Source organism: Pleurodeles waltl, chromosome 4_1, assembly GCF_031143425.1.
Source record: "Pleurodeles waltl isolate 20211129_DDA chromosome 4_1, aPleWal1.hap1.20221129, whole genome shotgun sequence".
NCBI classification, from domain to species: domain Eukaryota; kingdom Metazoa; phylum Chordata; class Amphibia; order Caudata; family Salamandridae; genus Pleurodeles; species Pleurodeles waltl.
Window position 1 is genome coordinate 288,327,104 of NC_090442.1, and position 17,587 is coordinate 288,344,690.

The 17,587-nt window shown below is 46.8% G+C and overlaps 1 protein-coding gene across 1 annotated transcript in view; it reads right to left on the reverse strand.

Annotated features, from left to right (window-relative positions):
* ZFC3H1 (zinc finger C3H1-type containing) overlaps positions 1 to 17,587 on the reverse strand; it is a 715,283-nt gene that overhangs the window by 109,960 nt on the left and 587,736 nt on the right. Inside the window, exons 29-30 of the mRNA XM_069228345.1 lie at positions 864 to 968; positions 603 to 768 (exon numbers count right to left, since the gene is read on the reverse strand). Coding sequence (XP_069084446.1) covers positions 603 to 768; positions 864 to 968 — 271 coding nt within the window. The remainder of the gene's footprint in view (positions 1 to 602; positions 769 to 863; positions 969 to 17,587) is intronic.

A 17,587-nucleotide genomic window follows, 5' to 3' on the forward strand; every position in this document is an offset into this window, starting at 1 on the left:
TCCTGGAAGTCGCGCAGAACTGCTATGAAAATTGTCCAGTTCCAGTCTGACGTCTGAGAGATATTCTAACAGTGAGAAATCTGCAGTTAGAAGCATCCAGCAGAATCTCATTTTCATTATTAGTAATCGGTTAACTGATTTGCAAGGTTTGTCCCTATTTATTAGACTAAAGTGCATCTAATAAACAGGCACAAACCTCGCAAATCAATTAACAGCAAGCACAAGCAACGTGTTTTGTAATGTCCAGCTAAAGCCTAGCAGCACAAAAAATGTGATAAATAGGTAGCCAGTAAAACAGCTTTTTGCAAAAGGCACCAATGTTTTAATTGCCAATTTTTGAATAGTATTATTGAAGATACTAAATTAAAACAGCAATGAAACAAAAAGTGGCTAGAAGAGGGTCTAATTTATAAAGAACTACTCTGTCGTGAAATGGCCAGCACAAATGCTAATCATTTCAAAATGATATCTGTGACACCATTTTCATCTAAACCATATAATTTAAGAAAAATCAATAATTCAAGTAACACGGAATAAAGGAGGGTGACTATAACGTTTTTACTTGTAGAACTGCACAAAAAAGGTATTTAAAAGTGTCATACCCGATTATGAAATTCATAGTTGGTCCAGTAATCAGCAGTACTAAAAGGAATGGGTTGTCTAGTAGGGGCAGTAACCAAACATCTGTTCACCAAGTCTGTAAACCATTTGAACTGTTGAAGTCTATTGTTGGCCTCAAGGCATTTTCTATTGGTAAATACAAGATAACTGAAAAAACAAAAACACATTTCATTAAGCATACTTCATAATGAGTGGCATGCTTATGACAGCTATGAGAGAAACTCTTCTTGAAGAATACTTACTCCATCCAAAGATTGTGGAGGATATCTTGTTGCATCACTGCTCCCAAAGCTGTTTCAAATGCATCCACTGCATCTCCACTGTTTCCGTGGATAGACTGCCACAGACTACAATAAATAAAAAAAGTATGTTTATTATCTTATGTTTATTCTTTTTATATTTTCATAACATTGTAATTAACACTCCTAGTGTTAATGGTAACCAGTTCAGAGACGTCCGAAGACTGAAAGAATGCACTGAGGTTTGTGACTTGAAGGTGACATGCAAACACCTCAAGGTGCAACTCGCTGAACCATCCTTGTAAGTAAATGAGCTGTATTCCATGATGTGATTGCCGACCTCACCAGGTAATACACTCACCAACCGCTTTAGAATTATGTAGGTTAAACCCTCAGGGAGATCCTGGGCAGCTTTGGTTCTCAGCAGCAAGGCTTACACAAAGGAACAGATGTGAAACATTTAAACAGCACCAAAACAACTGAAGGAGAAATTGACAAGAATGTAGGAAGCTTGCCTGGTGTGTGGTGAGCACCTATGGTGTTATCACCCGATACCAGGTCCAGGTAACCAATATTAGTGAGGTATAGTCAGTGTCTCAGAAGCCAGGCTCTCTAGAGGTATCTGTGGGTGAGCAGCTAGGGCTTATCTAGTAGACAAGCAAAGCTTATGCAATACCATTTATATTCACACAGCAGTTACACATGAAAGAACAACACAGTGTTACAAAAATAAAGGTACTTTATTTTAGTGACAAATACTAAATTACTATATATGCAATACTATACTAGTAGAAGAGTAAACATACTATTATAGACACTTAGTAATCAGGAATGGGCATAGAAAGCAATAGAAAACAGTGAAATAACAATAAACAATAGAGACCCTAGAGGGAGACCAAACCATATACTAAAAAAATGCAATGTGAAAGTCAGATCCCGCACCCAGGAAAGTGGAATCTGTAGGGAGAAGCTGGAGGAACTAGCAAACCCAAAGTACCAGAGTGCCCCCCAGTGACCAGGAGAGAAGAGGTAAGCACCTGTTTTTTCCCCAAACCCACAGAGAAACGTTGTAAAAGGGTTGTGTAAGACCCAAGTAAGACAGGAAGAAACAAAACATGGATCCAGACAGAAGAGGACCTGCAAATTAAGAGGACCAATTCCAGTTGGAGTGTCCGTTTGGGGCAGGAGACACCCACCCTTCTGGAGATGAAGGACCAGGTCGACTCTGAAGACCAGGAGTCAGTTATGCAGCACAGGAGCAGAGGAAGAAGCCCAGAAGTGATGCAGTTGATGTCCCACGTCCGAAGAAGAGTTGCAGTCTGTCAGTGGTGTGAAAAAACCATCAACAAGCCTTGACAAATGCAAGAGTAGCAGAAAAGAAGTTGTAGAGCTGCTGGGGACCAGGAAGGTCCGAGGGGACTCAACACCAGGAAGGAGTCCCAGGCAACCCTCAGTAGTGAGGAGAGCCAGAAGTCAAGGACGCAGCCTCCACAGACAACTCACAGGCAGCAGGCACAGGAGTTGCACTGAGGCCCACTCAGCACACCAGGAAAGGAGTCCCATGTCGATGGAGCAGCTGGACCACTCACCACCTGTGTTGCAGGATCCATAGAGAGTTGCAGGAGAGGACTCATGCAGCTGGTCATCGTTGCAGTTGGTGCTTGCGGATGCAGGGGTGGGACTCCTTCACTCCAAAGGAGATTCCGTCTTGCTGCTTCTTGGTGTAGACTGAAGACTTGTGGTCTTCAGAAGATGCACAGCCAGGAAAATGTTGCAGTTGCTGGAAGGAGTGAACCGGAGAAACAATGTTGCAGATGGAAGTTGTCGCTGGAGCTGCAGATTGTAGGTTCCTGTGAAGTCCAGTTGTGGTTTCAGTGGGCAGAAGTCGAAATAAACAGTGAGGAGGGGTCCTGCTGGAATCTTGCATGTCGAATCTAAGGACCCCACCCAGGGGGGAGACCCTATATAGCCCTAGCAGGGTGACCACCTATCAGATGGTGCTGTGACATCACCTGCCTGACCTGGCCACTCAGATGCTTCAAGATGGCACAATCAAGTGGCCACGTGGAGGAGAACTGGGCACCACCCTTTGGGGTGGTGTTGACAGGGGAGCGGTAACTCCCCCTTCCATTGTCCAGTTTCATGCCTGAGCAGGGACCACGGGTCCCTGGACTGGTGCAAAGCGGTTTATGCAAGGAAGGCACCAGATGTGCTCTTCGAAGCATACCAGTGGCTTAGGGAGGCTACCCCTCCCAAGCCATGTAACACCTATTTCCAAAGGGATAGGGTGTTGCCTCCCTCCCCCAAAGGAAATCCTTTGTTCTGCCTTCCGGAGCTGGAGCTGCTCAAGCAGCAGGAGGGCAGTAACCCATCTGTAGGATGGCGGCAGCGCGGGCTGCCTGGGAAAACCCTGCAAACTGGTAGGAGCAAAGCTGTGGTTCCTCCGAGGAGCCCCAAGAGTGCATGGAATCGTACAACCAATACTGGCAACAGTAATTAAGTATGTTTCTGACATGTTTGATACCTAGGTTCGGAGTTACCATTATGCAGGTGGACATAGGTAGTGACCTATGTCCCGTACGCAGGAAAAATGGCTTCCCCTCACTCAAGTAGTCCAGGAAAATGGGGCTAGAGTTCATGCCCCAATATACTGGGTAATGGGGTACTATATACTAAGGGCTTATATGTGGGCATCCGTATGCCAATTGTGGGGTGTACAAAGTCGGGGACAACCAGATTTAGGGGGAGAGCAGTCACTAGGGTCCTGGTTAGCAGGATCCCAGTGAACACAGTCAAAAACACACTGACAGCAGGCACAAAGTGGGGGTAACCATGCCAAAAAGAGGGTACTCGCCTAAAAAGACACTGAAGAAAACAGACATCAATTTATTAAAAAACTGTATTTTTATATATTTTTAGACATGACAACTAAAGATTCATGGGAGTGTTCCAGAGGAATAGAATTTACAAGGTATAGTAAATCAAATTATTTCACTCAACCACAGGCATTGGCAAATTCAACAAATTTGACAGACACAAATTCACAAAAAAAGTGAGTTAGCTGTAATGCGGTCACCTGGAGTTACTTTAGGTGACCAACTCCAGTAGGGAGTCAGTCAGGGAGACCAGCAAGGTCCTCAGAAGCAGTTACCTCAAAAGCTAGTAGCATTCCTCAGTCATTATCCGTCTCAGTGGTTTTGGTCCCGATGCAAAGGGACGCAGGATGCAGAAGATTCTCAAAGATGCTGTGGATGAGATATGGTCGACGAGGTCTTCCTGTGGCTACTCCCCCAGTCCACAAAGGGGCTGAGGTTGTCCTGGTCACTACTGGGTTACCAGTGGCCCAGTATCAGTCACAACCAAATCCTTCCCTGGGCGGTAACTGTGCTTTTAGGCAACCAAACTGCACTCCGGCGACTCTCCCATGCTCTGAAAACTTGGATGCAAGTTCGAGTATCGGGTCCTGGTCTCTGGTGCTATACGGTGATCACTAGCTACCAACCTTCCCAAGCAGGCTTCTCATCCGCTGTGCGCTGTGTAGCCCACCACTGGTGCAGTCAGGGAGTCCTTTGGTTTGTCTTTCCAGAACAGATGAGATCGGAGCTAAAGATGCCAGAGGTGCTCCTTTTATGCCCCGAAAAGCCCGGACCGTAGGATGTGGTTGGGCGCCAATGGGCTAACAGATTCCCTTCCACCTGATGACTACTTCCTGCAAAGTGTGGATTCTAGCTACCCCGAGATGCACAATCCTGCCCACTTTCAACAGGCAAGACACCTCTCTTGGTGTCTTGAGATGCCTAGCCCAACCAAGAGGTGTGGCTGCCAAGGAAGCTACACTCCACTGGAAAACCAGTTTGACAATCGTTTACCCTCTCCCTTCCCCACCGCCAGTTTGTGTGCCCAAAGAAAAGAGTAGCTCCCCCTCCTCTCCAAAGTGCTTCCCATTTTCCCTTCAAAGGCTGCTTCTCTTTTGAAGCTTGCCTTCTGGGCCAACACCGGTTTGGTTTCCTGAAGGAAGGAGATGATAAAATCAACAGTGCAGACCCCTAATATATCCTTCCCTGGGAGTCGTTAGCACGACTCCCCAAGATGGTAGAAAGCTGTCTTAGAGGCAGGCCCCCATGTGTAACCATTGGGGACAGGAAATTACAAGCAACAAAGTGGCATCTTTATAAATGTTGCACAACTTTCTACATTCATTTTGACTGGAGAATCAAGTTGGGCTTAATGTAACGAGTTGCTGGATAACTTGGAGTATGCACTTTGGAAGCACCATTTCAGAGTTAGCACAGCCGAGAGGTCAGCGTGTAACTATGTACTCGCCATTTGAGCAACCAAGAATTCCCACAGGAAAAAAAGCGAGTTTAAATTTTTTTAATTGTAAAAACATGTAAAATACATGTTCTGCCTGTGCATTATGTTGCACCCTACTTCTAGGGTGTAATAGACCAGCCATAGGGGTTCTATAGAGTGGGTCAAATGGCTTTGCCATTGGTTTAAATGGCAAAGTCAGGCTAGCAGTTTTAAAAAATGCTCTTCCTGGGGCATGATTTGGCGGAGTATGGTGTAGGTCACACGTTTGTGGAGCTCTAGCCTCGGAGGCCCGGGCAAACTGCAAATATCAGCACTAGGGAGCTTGAAGACCCCACTGCGAGTCTCCAGAGATGTCAGGGGCGCTTCAGAAGTGAGCGACATCCCACATCCCTACCAAGTGGGGGTGTAATCAGCTACAGCCTGGTGCGGCCTGGAAGGAGCTTCAGACCTGACGCCCGCCGTTTTGGTCGGCACGCCATGGAGTGGAGCTCCTGCCGGGTCCTTGGACGGCAAGAGGAGCGACGGAGAGGACGGCGGAGGCGGGCAAGGAGCAAGCTACAGCAACGTACCGAGGTGCAGAGCCCACACACACTCCAGGTGGTTTGCGGTCAGGGTCAAACCCCTCCCCACTCTAGGGCATAGAAGCCCTGCTGTAGGAAAGTGCCCCTCCTGGCATGGTTACCCCCCCCACACACCCCGCCCTCTCTCCGACACACACTTTTTGCCTGATATTGATGCTAACTGTGCGGAGATCCTGCTAACCAGGCCCCAGCGTTCTTTACCTAAAACTATACCATTATTCCCACAGTTGACACACCCCTTGCACACAGAAAAGACCCTTGTAAAAGGCAGCAGTGGTACCAAGAGCCCTGTGACCAGGGAGGGTCCTTAAGGGCTGCAGCATGTATTGTGCCACTTTAAGGAACCCCTCACCAAACACATGAACACTGCCACTGCCGCTTGTGTGTGCTGGTGGGGAGAAAAAGGTAAAGTCGACATGGCATCCTCCTCAGGGTGCCATGCCCACCAATCACTGCCTGTGACATGGGCAAGTCATCCCAATAGCAGGCCTTACAGCCCTGAGGCAAGGTGCACTATACCACAGGTGAGCGCATAGCTGCCTGTCCAATATGCCCCTACAGTGTCTAAGTCCATTCTTAGACATTGTAAGTGCAGTGTGGCCATATTAGGAACATGCGCTAGAAGTTTGTCATTACGAACTCAACAGTGCAATGATGGCTTCTCAGCACAATAAACCCACACTAATGGCAATGTTGGATTTATTGTACAATGCACACAGAGGGCATCTTAGAGATGCCCCCGGTATTTTAACCAACCCATTAGTGTAAAGATTACCAGTCTGTGCCAGCTTGTCACTAAAAGACCGGTTTCTGGCCACATAGGGTGAGAGCCTTTGTGATCTCGGAGACCAGAAACAAAGCCTGCTCTGGGTGGAGGTGCTTCAAACCTCCCCCCCTGTAGGAACTGTAACACTTGGCGGTGAGCCTCGAAGGCTCAGGCCTCCAGCCCAGTCCCAGGAAGGCAGAACAAAGGATTTCCTCTGAGAGAAGGTGTTACACCCTCTTCCTTTGGAAATAGGTGTGAAGGGCCTGAGAGGAGTAGCCTCTCCTGTCCTCTGGAAATGCTTTGAAGGGCACAGATGGTGCCCCTCCTTGCATAAGCCAGTCTACACTGGTTCAGGTCAGGGATGCCCCCCCCAGCCCTGCTCTGGCGTGAAACTGGACAAAGGAAAGGGGAGTGACCACTTCCCTGACCAGCACCTCCCAGGGGAGGTGCCCAGAGCTCCTCCAGTGAGTCCCAGACCTCTGCCATCTTGGATGCAGGGGTGTGAGGGCACAATGGCAGCTCTGAGTGGCCAGTGCCAGCAGGTGATGTCAGAGACCCCTCCTGATAGGTGCTTACCTTTCTCTGTAGCCAATCCTCCTCTGAGGGCTATTTAGGGTCTCTCTTGTGGGTATCTCACCGGATAACGAATGCAAGAGCTCACCAGAGTTCCTCTGCACTTCCCTCTTCGACTTCTGCCAAGGATCGACCGCTGACTGCTCCAGGACACCTGCAAAACCGCAACAAAGTAGCAAGAAGACTACCAGCAACATTGTAGCGCCTCATCCTGCCGGCTTTCTCGACTGTTTCCTGGTGGTGCATGCTATGAGGGCTGTCTGCCTTCACCCTGCACTGGAAGCCAAGAAGAATTCTCCCGTGGGTCGATGGAATCTTCCCCCTGCCAATGCAGGCACCAAACTTCTGCATCACTGGTCCTCTGGGTCCCCTCATCTCGAGCGTGGTCCCTGGAACACAGGAGCTGGATCCAAGTGTCCCCGACAGTCCAGTGGCCCTTCTGTCCAAATTTGGTGGAGGTAAGTCCTTGCCTCCCCACGCCAGACAGTAATCCTGTGCACTGTGTGAACTGCAGCTGCTAGGGCTTCTGTGCACTCTTGCAAGACTTCCTTTGTGCACAGCCTAGCCCAGGTCCCCAGCACTCTGTCCTGCATTGCCCAACTCACTGAGTTGGACTCCGACTTCATGGGCCCTATTTTGTTGTGCTGAGTCTACCGTTGTGCTCAGATCGTCTGAATGCCTGTTCAGGTGCTTCTGTGGGTGCTGCCTGCTTCTGCGTGGGCTCTCAGTGTTGTGAGCGCCCCGCTGTCTCCTCCTACAAGGGGCGACCTCCTGGTCCTTCCTGGGCCCTGGCAACACCCAAAACCTTCGACCGCGACTCTTGCAGCTAAGCAAGGCTTGTTTGCGGTCTTTCTGCGTGGAAATAACTCTGCATCCTCCAGCACGCCGTGGGACATCTTCTGACCAAAGGAGAAGTTCCTGGCACCTTCCGTTGTTGCAGAATCTTCGGCTTCTTCCACCCGGAGGCAGCCCTTTTGCACCTTCATCTGCTCCGGACACTTGCTTGACTCTTGGACTTGGTCCCCTTCCTTTACAGGTCCTCAGGTCCAGGAATCCGTCTTCAGTGCTTTGCAGTCAGTTGTTGTCTTTGCAGAATCCCCTATCTCGACTTTACTGTCTTTCTTACTTTTCAGGGTCTTGGGGTGGGTATCTTGGACACCCTTAGTGTTTTCGTGGTTCGCATTCCACTTTTGGAGTATATGGTTTGTGTTGCCAGTTGCCCCTAGGCCTATTGCATTCTATTGTGTTCTACAGTGTTTGCACTACTTTTCTAACTGTTTACTTACCTGATTTTGGTTTGTGTGTATATTTTGTGTATTTTACTTACCTCGTAAGGGAGTATATCCTGAGATAATTTTTGGCATATTGTCACTAAAATAAAGTACCTTTATTTTTAGTAACTCTGAGTATTGTGTTTTCTTATGATTATAGTGCTAAATGATATAAGAGGTATAGTAGGAGCTTTGCATGTCTCCTAGTTCAGCCTAAGCTGCTCTGCTATAGCTACCTATCAGCCTAAGCTGCTAGAACACTAATCTACTAATAAGGGATAACTGGACCCGGCACAAGATGTCAGTACCATCAGGTACCCACTAAAAGCCAGGCCAACCTCCTACACCCCCCCCCCCCCTCCCCAGTGCTCACTTAAACACCCCCAGGTCTGCCCTCCAAAGTCATGGGTACTTATCTGTTAGCAGATCTGTTTCTGAGTGCCCCCAGTGTCCATAGGATCCCATTCTAAATCCCCACCAGCACCGTGTTGCTGATGGTGCAAGTTTGGGGTCGTCCTGAACCGTGACCAGTGGACATCTAACCCCTGGAGACTGGAACTGTAAGTCTAGTACTTTACCTCAAAACTGCACTGACACTTTTCCACCCCAGGACTGTAATGAAAATTGTCCTGTCAATCTTTAAAAGTGAAGTTTTACTTGCCTGTAAACCATTTTCTTTGCAAAATCTAAACCAAGTGCTATTGGTACATATGTTCCATACCTAATTACCAATGTACTTAACTGCAAAAAGATCCTTTTGGTTCTAGAAATAAAGAGAGAAAATATATTTCTCCAATATAAATACATTGGCCTGGAGTTAGTCATTGAGTGTGTGTCTCATTTATTGCCTGTGTGTACAACAAATGCTTTGCACTACCCTCCCATAAGCTTAACTCCTTAACCATACTACCACAAAAGAGACAATTAGTAAGATCTACTTTAGCCTCTGTTAAGTCTCTGGGGAACCCCTGGACTCTGTGCACACTATACCTCATTTTGATATGGTATATATGCAGCACCAGCTTCCTACATTAGTGTATCAGAGGTGGGATCTACAACTTTCCATTTGCTGGACTACTACGCCGAATATTTCATCACACGACAATTCCAAAATTGCCTTTAGATTCAACTGATTTTTGAATTTGACAATTTTTCTAAATATGTAAAAGTCCTGCTAGGGCCTTGGTTAACTCCTGTTTAGCATTTCATTTTTAGATTTAAAAGTTACCATAGTTAGGTGTTAGTAACAAGAAGTAGTTTTTAGTTCCTGAAAGTAATCCCCCAACTTTAGCAACAAAATGAGCAGCTCAAAGGACATGGTTGTGAAGCTCAACCTCACCCCTTACCTCCATCTTGGGATGACAGAGTTAAGGCTTCTCTGCAGACTGAAAAACATCAAAACTGGTTCCAACCCTACCAAGGTGAAGCTCTGGGAGCTCTTCGCAGAGTATACAAGGGAACACCCTGCTGAGGAGGAAGACATCCCCTCAGATGGGGAACATGTTAGGAATCAGAAGGATCAACTCCCCCCTCCTAACCTATCTAGGACAGGGTCCAATTGCCCCAGACTCAAAGGATAGTGCTCACGGGACCTGGGTCTCCCACAGGTAAGTCTAGTTCCTCTGGGAACACTGAGGGTAGCCTTAATGAAGAGGACCTCCTTTTAGCAAGGATGGCCAAAAGATTAGCTTTGGAGAAACAACTCCTGGCTATAGAAAGGGAGAGAGCAGAAATGGGCTAAGCACCCATTAATGGTGGCAGCTATACAACAGTTATGGATAGAGAGCATTCTGATACCCCTAGAACCTTCAAAAGGATTGTCCTGAAGTATGAGGAAGGTGATGACATCACCAAGTGGTTCACAGCCTTTGAGAGGGATTGTGGAACCAGAAGATTGAATAAGTATCATTGGGGCGCTCTCATTTTGGAACTGTTCACTGGTAAGTGTAGGGATAGGCTCCTCACACTCACTGGTACAGACCACACGAAGGCTACCTTAATTGAGGCTTTGGATTCACCACTGAGAAGTACAGAATTAGATTCAGGGGGCCTCACAAAACCTCGAGCAAGTCTTGGGTTTTGTAGACTACTCTGCGAAAACACCAGATGGTTAATTAACTGACAGTGTAGTGCATGACTATAATGTGCTTTATAATTTATTTGTTGAAGAACATCTTTTAAGTAACTGCTACAAACAGATGGCATGGAACCATACTTGAGAAACGTATTGAATCCAAGGCATCGGTTTGTCCTTATGCGCTTAAGATTAGACCTTCCATCGTCTCGTCAGCTTTCCACATATGAATGGCTGGACTTTAGCCTTGGAAAAATGTCCTTGTGACTTAGTATCTGATCAAAGTACAATGCACATCCTTTTCTTTTGTAAATTTTATTCAGATCTAAGGAAAGTGTTCGTGATCCCACTTTTAAAACAAATGCATTTTAAACAATGTCGCCTAGCCTTCAGTTCTCTCTTCCCTACCATCAATCATGATTTGCAATGGATTAGCTTTATTTCTATGTGCAGTGATTAAGGTAAGACCACATTATCAGACAATCCAGTGTTTTTTTTTTTTAACCTTTACATGCATTTTATAACAACGTTTGTATGGAATATTGCTCTATTGATTTTACAATGCTTCTTATGAGAATTTATCAAATTTTTTGTAATGTAACCTATTACATGGTCTTCATTTTAGGTATGGTTTGAGTCACTCTGTGTTCTTTTATCTTTTTAATCATTGATTAATGTTATTAATATGTATCATTTGCTTTTATGATTGTTGAATTCAATCGAATAAAGTATTTTGGATGAAGAAGTAACTGCTTCAATGATAAGTTGCATCAATAACTGGTAGACCTAGGTCCAATTTCTCCCCAAAGAACTGGGAAATAAGGCAGACTATTGAATCAAGACTACAATGACAAAGACTTCCACTGGGGGTGACCAAAAGAAAGGGGTTACAAAACCTCCCCAGGGGAAGGGTGGTGAGACACCTAAGGATAAATGTAAAAAGTCTTCTTGAGGGGCCCAAAAACCTGCACAGGGAGTGGGCCCCAAGCCTCTTCACAATCTTCACATGGGTACAAGGGTAAAAACGCTGATCCGAAAAAGGCCTGGTGTAAACTATAGACATAATGGACACCAAAATGGAGACTTGGCCTGTCCCAAAAAGAATCCCCCTAGCACCGCACCAGTTAGTACTGGTATAGCCAGTCTCCAGGTGGGATCAACAGTGTACCCACAGCAAATCAGGGTTCACACTGAAGTTACTTTAGTCTCCGAGGGTGGGGTAGATGTTGCCATTCTTGCTCTCTGGCCTCCTAACGAACAGATACAGACAGCATCTCTTGATTAATGGGCAAAAGTAGAAACCATGAGGGATACAGGTGCCAGTGTCACCAGGGTGACAAAAAATGTTTTCCGTAGGACATTATCTGGCTGGACCAACTTATCCAGTCACCAGTGCTGACAATGTCACTAAAGTCCATCCCACGGTTATGGTGACTTTGGTGACCTTAGAATGGGGAGGGGTTAATGGCCTGAAACAGGTAGTGGTCTCTTCTGCAATCCCAGTGGAATACTTGCTAGGGAATGATCTGGGGGCCTCAGCTTGGGCTGAAGTACAACTCAAAACCCATTTAGCCATGCTGGGAATCCCTAAACTGATGTGTGAAAACTAGAGCACAGGGTGAAAAAAGAAATGTTGGAGCCTGGAACCTTCCCAGAGAAAGTACAGGAAGACTGGGGGACCAGCTTCCAAACAGAAACAAAACCAAGACTCCTCTTCTCAGGAAGACGCCTTATTCTCTGAGGGAACTGAGTTTCTCTGACCTAGATCCTTATCAGGTATAGCTCTTAGGCCCAGGGGGACCCTCAAGGGACCAGCTGTGCCAGGGATAGAGAACCTGCCCCACTCTAGAAGGCCTGAGGCAGTAAGCAGCTGCACAGAAGAAGGTATATGTCAGTGGCTCCCACAGGGTCTATTGGGAGGAAGGGCTCATTTACACTGAGGACAGACACCCCACACCTGGTGCAACCAGGAGAGTGGTAGTGCCTCAGCAGTTTTGGGAGTTTCTACTCACTGTAGCCCATGACATTCCCCTAGCGGGGCATCCGAGACAGAAAAAACATGGAATAGGCTTGTCAGCCATTTCTACTGGCCCAATATTTCCCAAAAGCTAAAGAAGTTTTGTAACTTCTTTGCCGACCCGCCCCCCGTAGTGAGGCAGGTGGCCACTAGTCGTCCCCCCCCCTCCCCATTCCACTAACTGGGATGGTGATTCCCTTTGAACTGAACCATCCACAGCCTCAGGAAAATCAGTATATACTAGTGGTAGTGATCATGCTACCAGATATCCTGAAGCAATTCCCCTAAAGTCTACTACAGCTCCTGCAGTAGCCATGGCCCTTAATAGTATCTTTCCCAGGGTAGGTTTTCCTAAGTAGGTGGTCTCAGAGAGGTGTCAACTTCACGTCAGCTTACCTGAAACACGTGTGTGGGGTGACTTACAAGTTCACCACACCATACCATCCACCAACCAATGGACTTGTTGAAAGGCTCAACAAGATATTGAAGGACATCATCATGAGGCTCCCTGAGAAACTCAAAAGGAGATGGGATGTCCTCTGCCATGCTTTCTTTTCACCTAAAGAGAGATGCCTCAGAAGAAAGTAGGGTTTTCCCCCTCTGAACTTCTGACTGGCCATGTTAGGGGATCACTTGCAATTGTTAAGGAAGGTTGGGAGAGACCTCTTTGTGAGCCTAAGCAAGATGGGGTGGACTATGAGCTTGGCCTCCACTTTACCAGGGCAGGAGGTATGGGTTCTGCAGTCTGTGGCTCTCAGGACAGATGGTGGGGCCCTTACCTATCATAGAGAAGAGAGATGTCACCTGCTTGGTGGACCTGGGCACCAGCAGGACAACCAAGAGGGAGAGCGAAGTGAAAAGCATCAAACTCTACTGTGACGGCTGATGTAACCATGCTGATGATTACTGAGGAGGATCAGGAAGCAGAGTGTGAAACTCTTCCTGATCTGACCTGTCTCATGGCCCTAAAGATAGGTCAGTTGATGGAGTTGTCTACTGAGACACCCTCACTGCCCAACAGCAGGCTGACTGCAGGCAAGTCCTGCAGCACTTTGCAGGGCTCTTTTAATTCACCCCTGGACAGACCCACCTGCGTAGCCATGGTGTGGACACAGGGGACAGTTTACCTGTCAAGACCAAGATCTATCAACTGTCTGACCAAGTCAAGGAGCCTATTAAAAGTGGAAGTCTACAAGATGCAGGAGGTTATTGAATCCTCTGACAGTTCCTGGGCTAGCCCAGTGGTCTTAGTCCCCAAACCTCATTCCATGGATGGAAAGAAAGAGATGAGGGTTTTGTGTGGACCACAGTCGTCTCAACTTTTTCACTAAGACCGATGTTCTCCATATACCAAGAGCAGATGAGTTAATAAATTAGGTAAATCAGAATGTCACCTGGAGCAAAAGTAAAGACTGAATTCTCTACCCCTGATAGGTATTATCAGTTCACTGCTATGCCATTTGGTTGAAAGAATGCCCCTGCCACCTTCCATTTGGTGAATCAAGTCCTTGCTGGCTTGAAGTCCTTTAGTGTAGCATATCTATATGATATTGCTGGCCTTATCTCCTCCTGGCATGATCACAGTGCCTACCTGGAGAAGGTTTTGCAATTTGTAGGCCTCAATATTAAGGCATAAAAATGCCAGATAGAGCCGGGGCACTGTTGTATACTTGGGCCACCTTGTAGGTGAAGTCCAAGTGCAACCTTTACAGCCCAAGATCCAGACAATTCTGTACTGGAAAAGTCTAAAAACCCAGACACAATTCAGGGCATTCCTTGGCTTGACTAGCTATTACAGGGGGTTTGTGAAAGGGTATGGGTCAATTGTGACCCCCCTCTCAGAACTGACCTCTAAAAAGAAGTCCGAAAAGGTAAACTGGACTCTTGTCTGTCAAAAGGCCTTGGACACCCTGATGGAGGCAATGTGCTCAGCACCAGTTTTCAAAGCTCCTGACTACTCTAAGCAGTTCATTGTGCCGACAGATTGTGCTGGACATGGAAAGGAGCAGTCCTGTCTCAAAGCAATGATGATGGCCATGACCAACGTGTTTCTTTCATTACCAGGAGGTTACTCCCCAGGGAGCAGCGTTGGGAGTGCCATGGAGAGGGAGGCCTTTGCTGTGGTTTGGATCCTGAAAAAGTTGAGACCATACTTCTTTGGTACTCACTTCATTATACAAACTGACCAAAGACCTCACAGATGGCTAATGCAAATGAAATGTGAAAACCCTTAACTTCTGAGGTGGTCCAGCTCCCTGGAGGGAATGGACTTTTTAGTGGAATATAGACCTGGGACAGCCCATGCCAATGCAGATGGCCTTTCCACTTAGACAATGAAGACTCTCTTGGTAAAGGTTAGTCTCATCCTCTCTAGTTTGGGAGGGGGTTGTGTAGGGAAATGGCCCTCTTGGCATGGCTACCACTCCACCACACTTTTTACCTGATATGACTTGACAGAGTGTGCTGGGATCCTGCTAACCAGCCCTCAGCACCAGTGTTATTTCCCTATAACTGTACCCTTGTCCTCACAATTGGCACACCCCTGGCACACAGATAAGCCCCTTGTAAAGGTGTGGCCATATTGAGTACGTGGGCTGGGAGTTTGCCATTACGAACTCCACAGCTCCATGATGGCTTCACTGAAGGCTGGGAAGTATGGTATCAAACTTCTCAGCACAATAAACCTACACCAAGGCCAGTGTTAGATTTATTGTAAAATGCACACAGAGGACATCTTAGAGATGCCCCCTGTATTTTAACCAATCCTTTAGTGTAAAGCTGGGCAGTTTGCGCCAGCCTGCCACTAAAAGACAGGTTTCTGACCTCATGACCTGGGGATTGTCGCCTTCTGCCCGAGGCCCATTCGGCACCAGGAGAGGTGGGAAATTACCAATGCAAGTAGGTGTGTTGCACTACCAGGCTAGTCACACGCCTAAGGTGGGCTGCCTGATGCGCTCCACGAAGAAAGGATTCCACTATCTTGTTTTTGGTGGAACTAGACACTACGAGACGGGGATATGACCATTCCCTGCAGGAGTTGTGATAGAGGGGGTGTAGTAACCCCAAGAGTAAGTTGCCCATTGGCTACTCCTGCGCACTCCTCTAAATATTCCTAAGTTCACTATTTAGGTGGCTTCCTGATACTAGGAACTCAGATTCACCCAACTAAAAAGAGAAGGACAAGAAGAGCCAAGATTCAAGAACTGTGGGCTAGCTGCGGACTTGGCGCAAAACTATGCCTGGTCCTGTCCTGACAACTCCAAATACCAGACTCATCCTGCAGCCGTGCATCTGCCTACAGCCTTGTCCCCCAATCAGCATCTCCGTTGGAGTGGAGGAACCTCTTTCCTGCACCAGCAGGCACCAACTGGCTACTTGCTGGTTCTCCGTTTTGCTGACCATTTGGTCTACTGAGGGAGCATCTCGCCAGGAAGAGGAACCGGTGTCCACAAGTGCAGTCCTGTCAACCTACCCAGTCTTCGAGATGCTGAGCCAGCCCGGAGCTTCCCTGCACCAATACCCAGAGTAATCCAGCCAGCTGCAAGCATCAAGGCTTGTCTAATGTGCAGCCCAGACACCAACACCGACCTACTGACTAGGGACGTCAGCATCACTGAGGCCACGACAGAGCGGCCGTTGTCTTGTTTTAACGGTATCTCCAGGTCGACCCAAAGAAGTGAGAGCCTTTAACACCAGGGACCCGCAGGACAAAACACATCTGCACCCCAAGCTCCCCAGTCCAGGTCCAAGGGAATCAACTGTGTCTCTGTGGAACTGAGACCCACAAATAAATTAATAAAAATCGAGCTCCCCCACCACAGGTTCAGCCAGATTGGTCCCCTGTCCCCACTTGCAGCTCTTTTCTTCTAAGTACTGCTCCCAATGACTAACACATAGCATCTGAGGCTACCACTGATAGGAGCACCTCTGCACTTAGACACACCAGGGCAGGTAACCCGAATCCGCTGATGGTTCCGAGGACCTTGGCCCCTACTTACCTTAAATCCAGAATACCAGTCCAGTAAAGTAGTTTGCAAGTGAACCTGTGTAGTGTATGTTTTCCCCATTACAGAGTTCGAGGTTCATGCCTCAAATATGACAGCTGTATTTTCTGAGTGTTGAAATATACCTAACTCACAAAAGTAAAATCTTGGTGTCTGAAACAATATAAAAATGTGTATTATTATTATTTTTAATTGGTTTCAATATTTTTCTTGAGTGTGTCTCTCATTTATTGATCGTGTGCTCAACAAATGCTTAGCAGTACCCTCTGATAAGCCTAAACTGCTCGCCCACACTACCGCAGAAGAGAGCATTTGGGGTTATTACTTTACCCTTCGTCAGCCAATAAGAGTCGCCTGTACCATCTGCATAGTGTACCCCTACATTGGTACACTCCATAGACAGCCAGCTTCGTACACCCAGTTACATTAAATTAATATTTTCTGTTATTTGTTTGCAAGGGGAGGGATACTGGAGATCATGGAAATGATTTTGATTATCTGAACAGGTAGGGCAGTGAAATGCACAAGACCCCTGAAATGGTGCACGGTCCATAAATGGTCCAGTCCTTGTACACTTTCCTTTTCAGAACAGGAACAGAAAGCCTGAATGTCTCTTCCTCAAATATGGTGGTTAGAAGGGTGTTATTAACAGTACCACAGTGTGTGGAAACTGGCTATCGTGTGATTCTGTGACCTCACTGTGTACCAACCCCTTTAGGTCCTGTTAACCTTAGTTCAACCCTCGGTAGCTGTGGCTCTAAGCACTCAGTCTTACACAAAGAAAGAAGTGTAAAGCATTTAAACAGCACCAAAACCATTGAAGAAAAACTCAACACTCAAGAAATCTGACACCAATTTAAAACAAACTAAATGTTTATTAATTTATGGACACACAAACAAAAATAATCCAATTTGGGGGCGGGGAGAGATCTGGAGAAATAGAACTTACAACAGTCTATCAGGACTTTTCATTTAACCACAAACAAGCCATGGCAAATTCAACACAAAGAAAAATATTTGTTTTAGTAGAATATAGTTATTTATGAGTTACTTTGAATTTAATTGAGTTACTCTGGGTGACCAACTCCGGCAGCAAGCCATTCAAGTGGACCAACAGTGTCAAACAG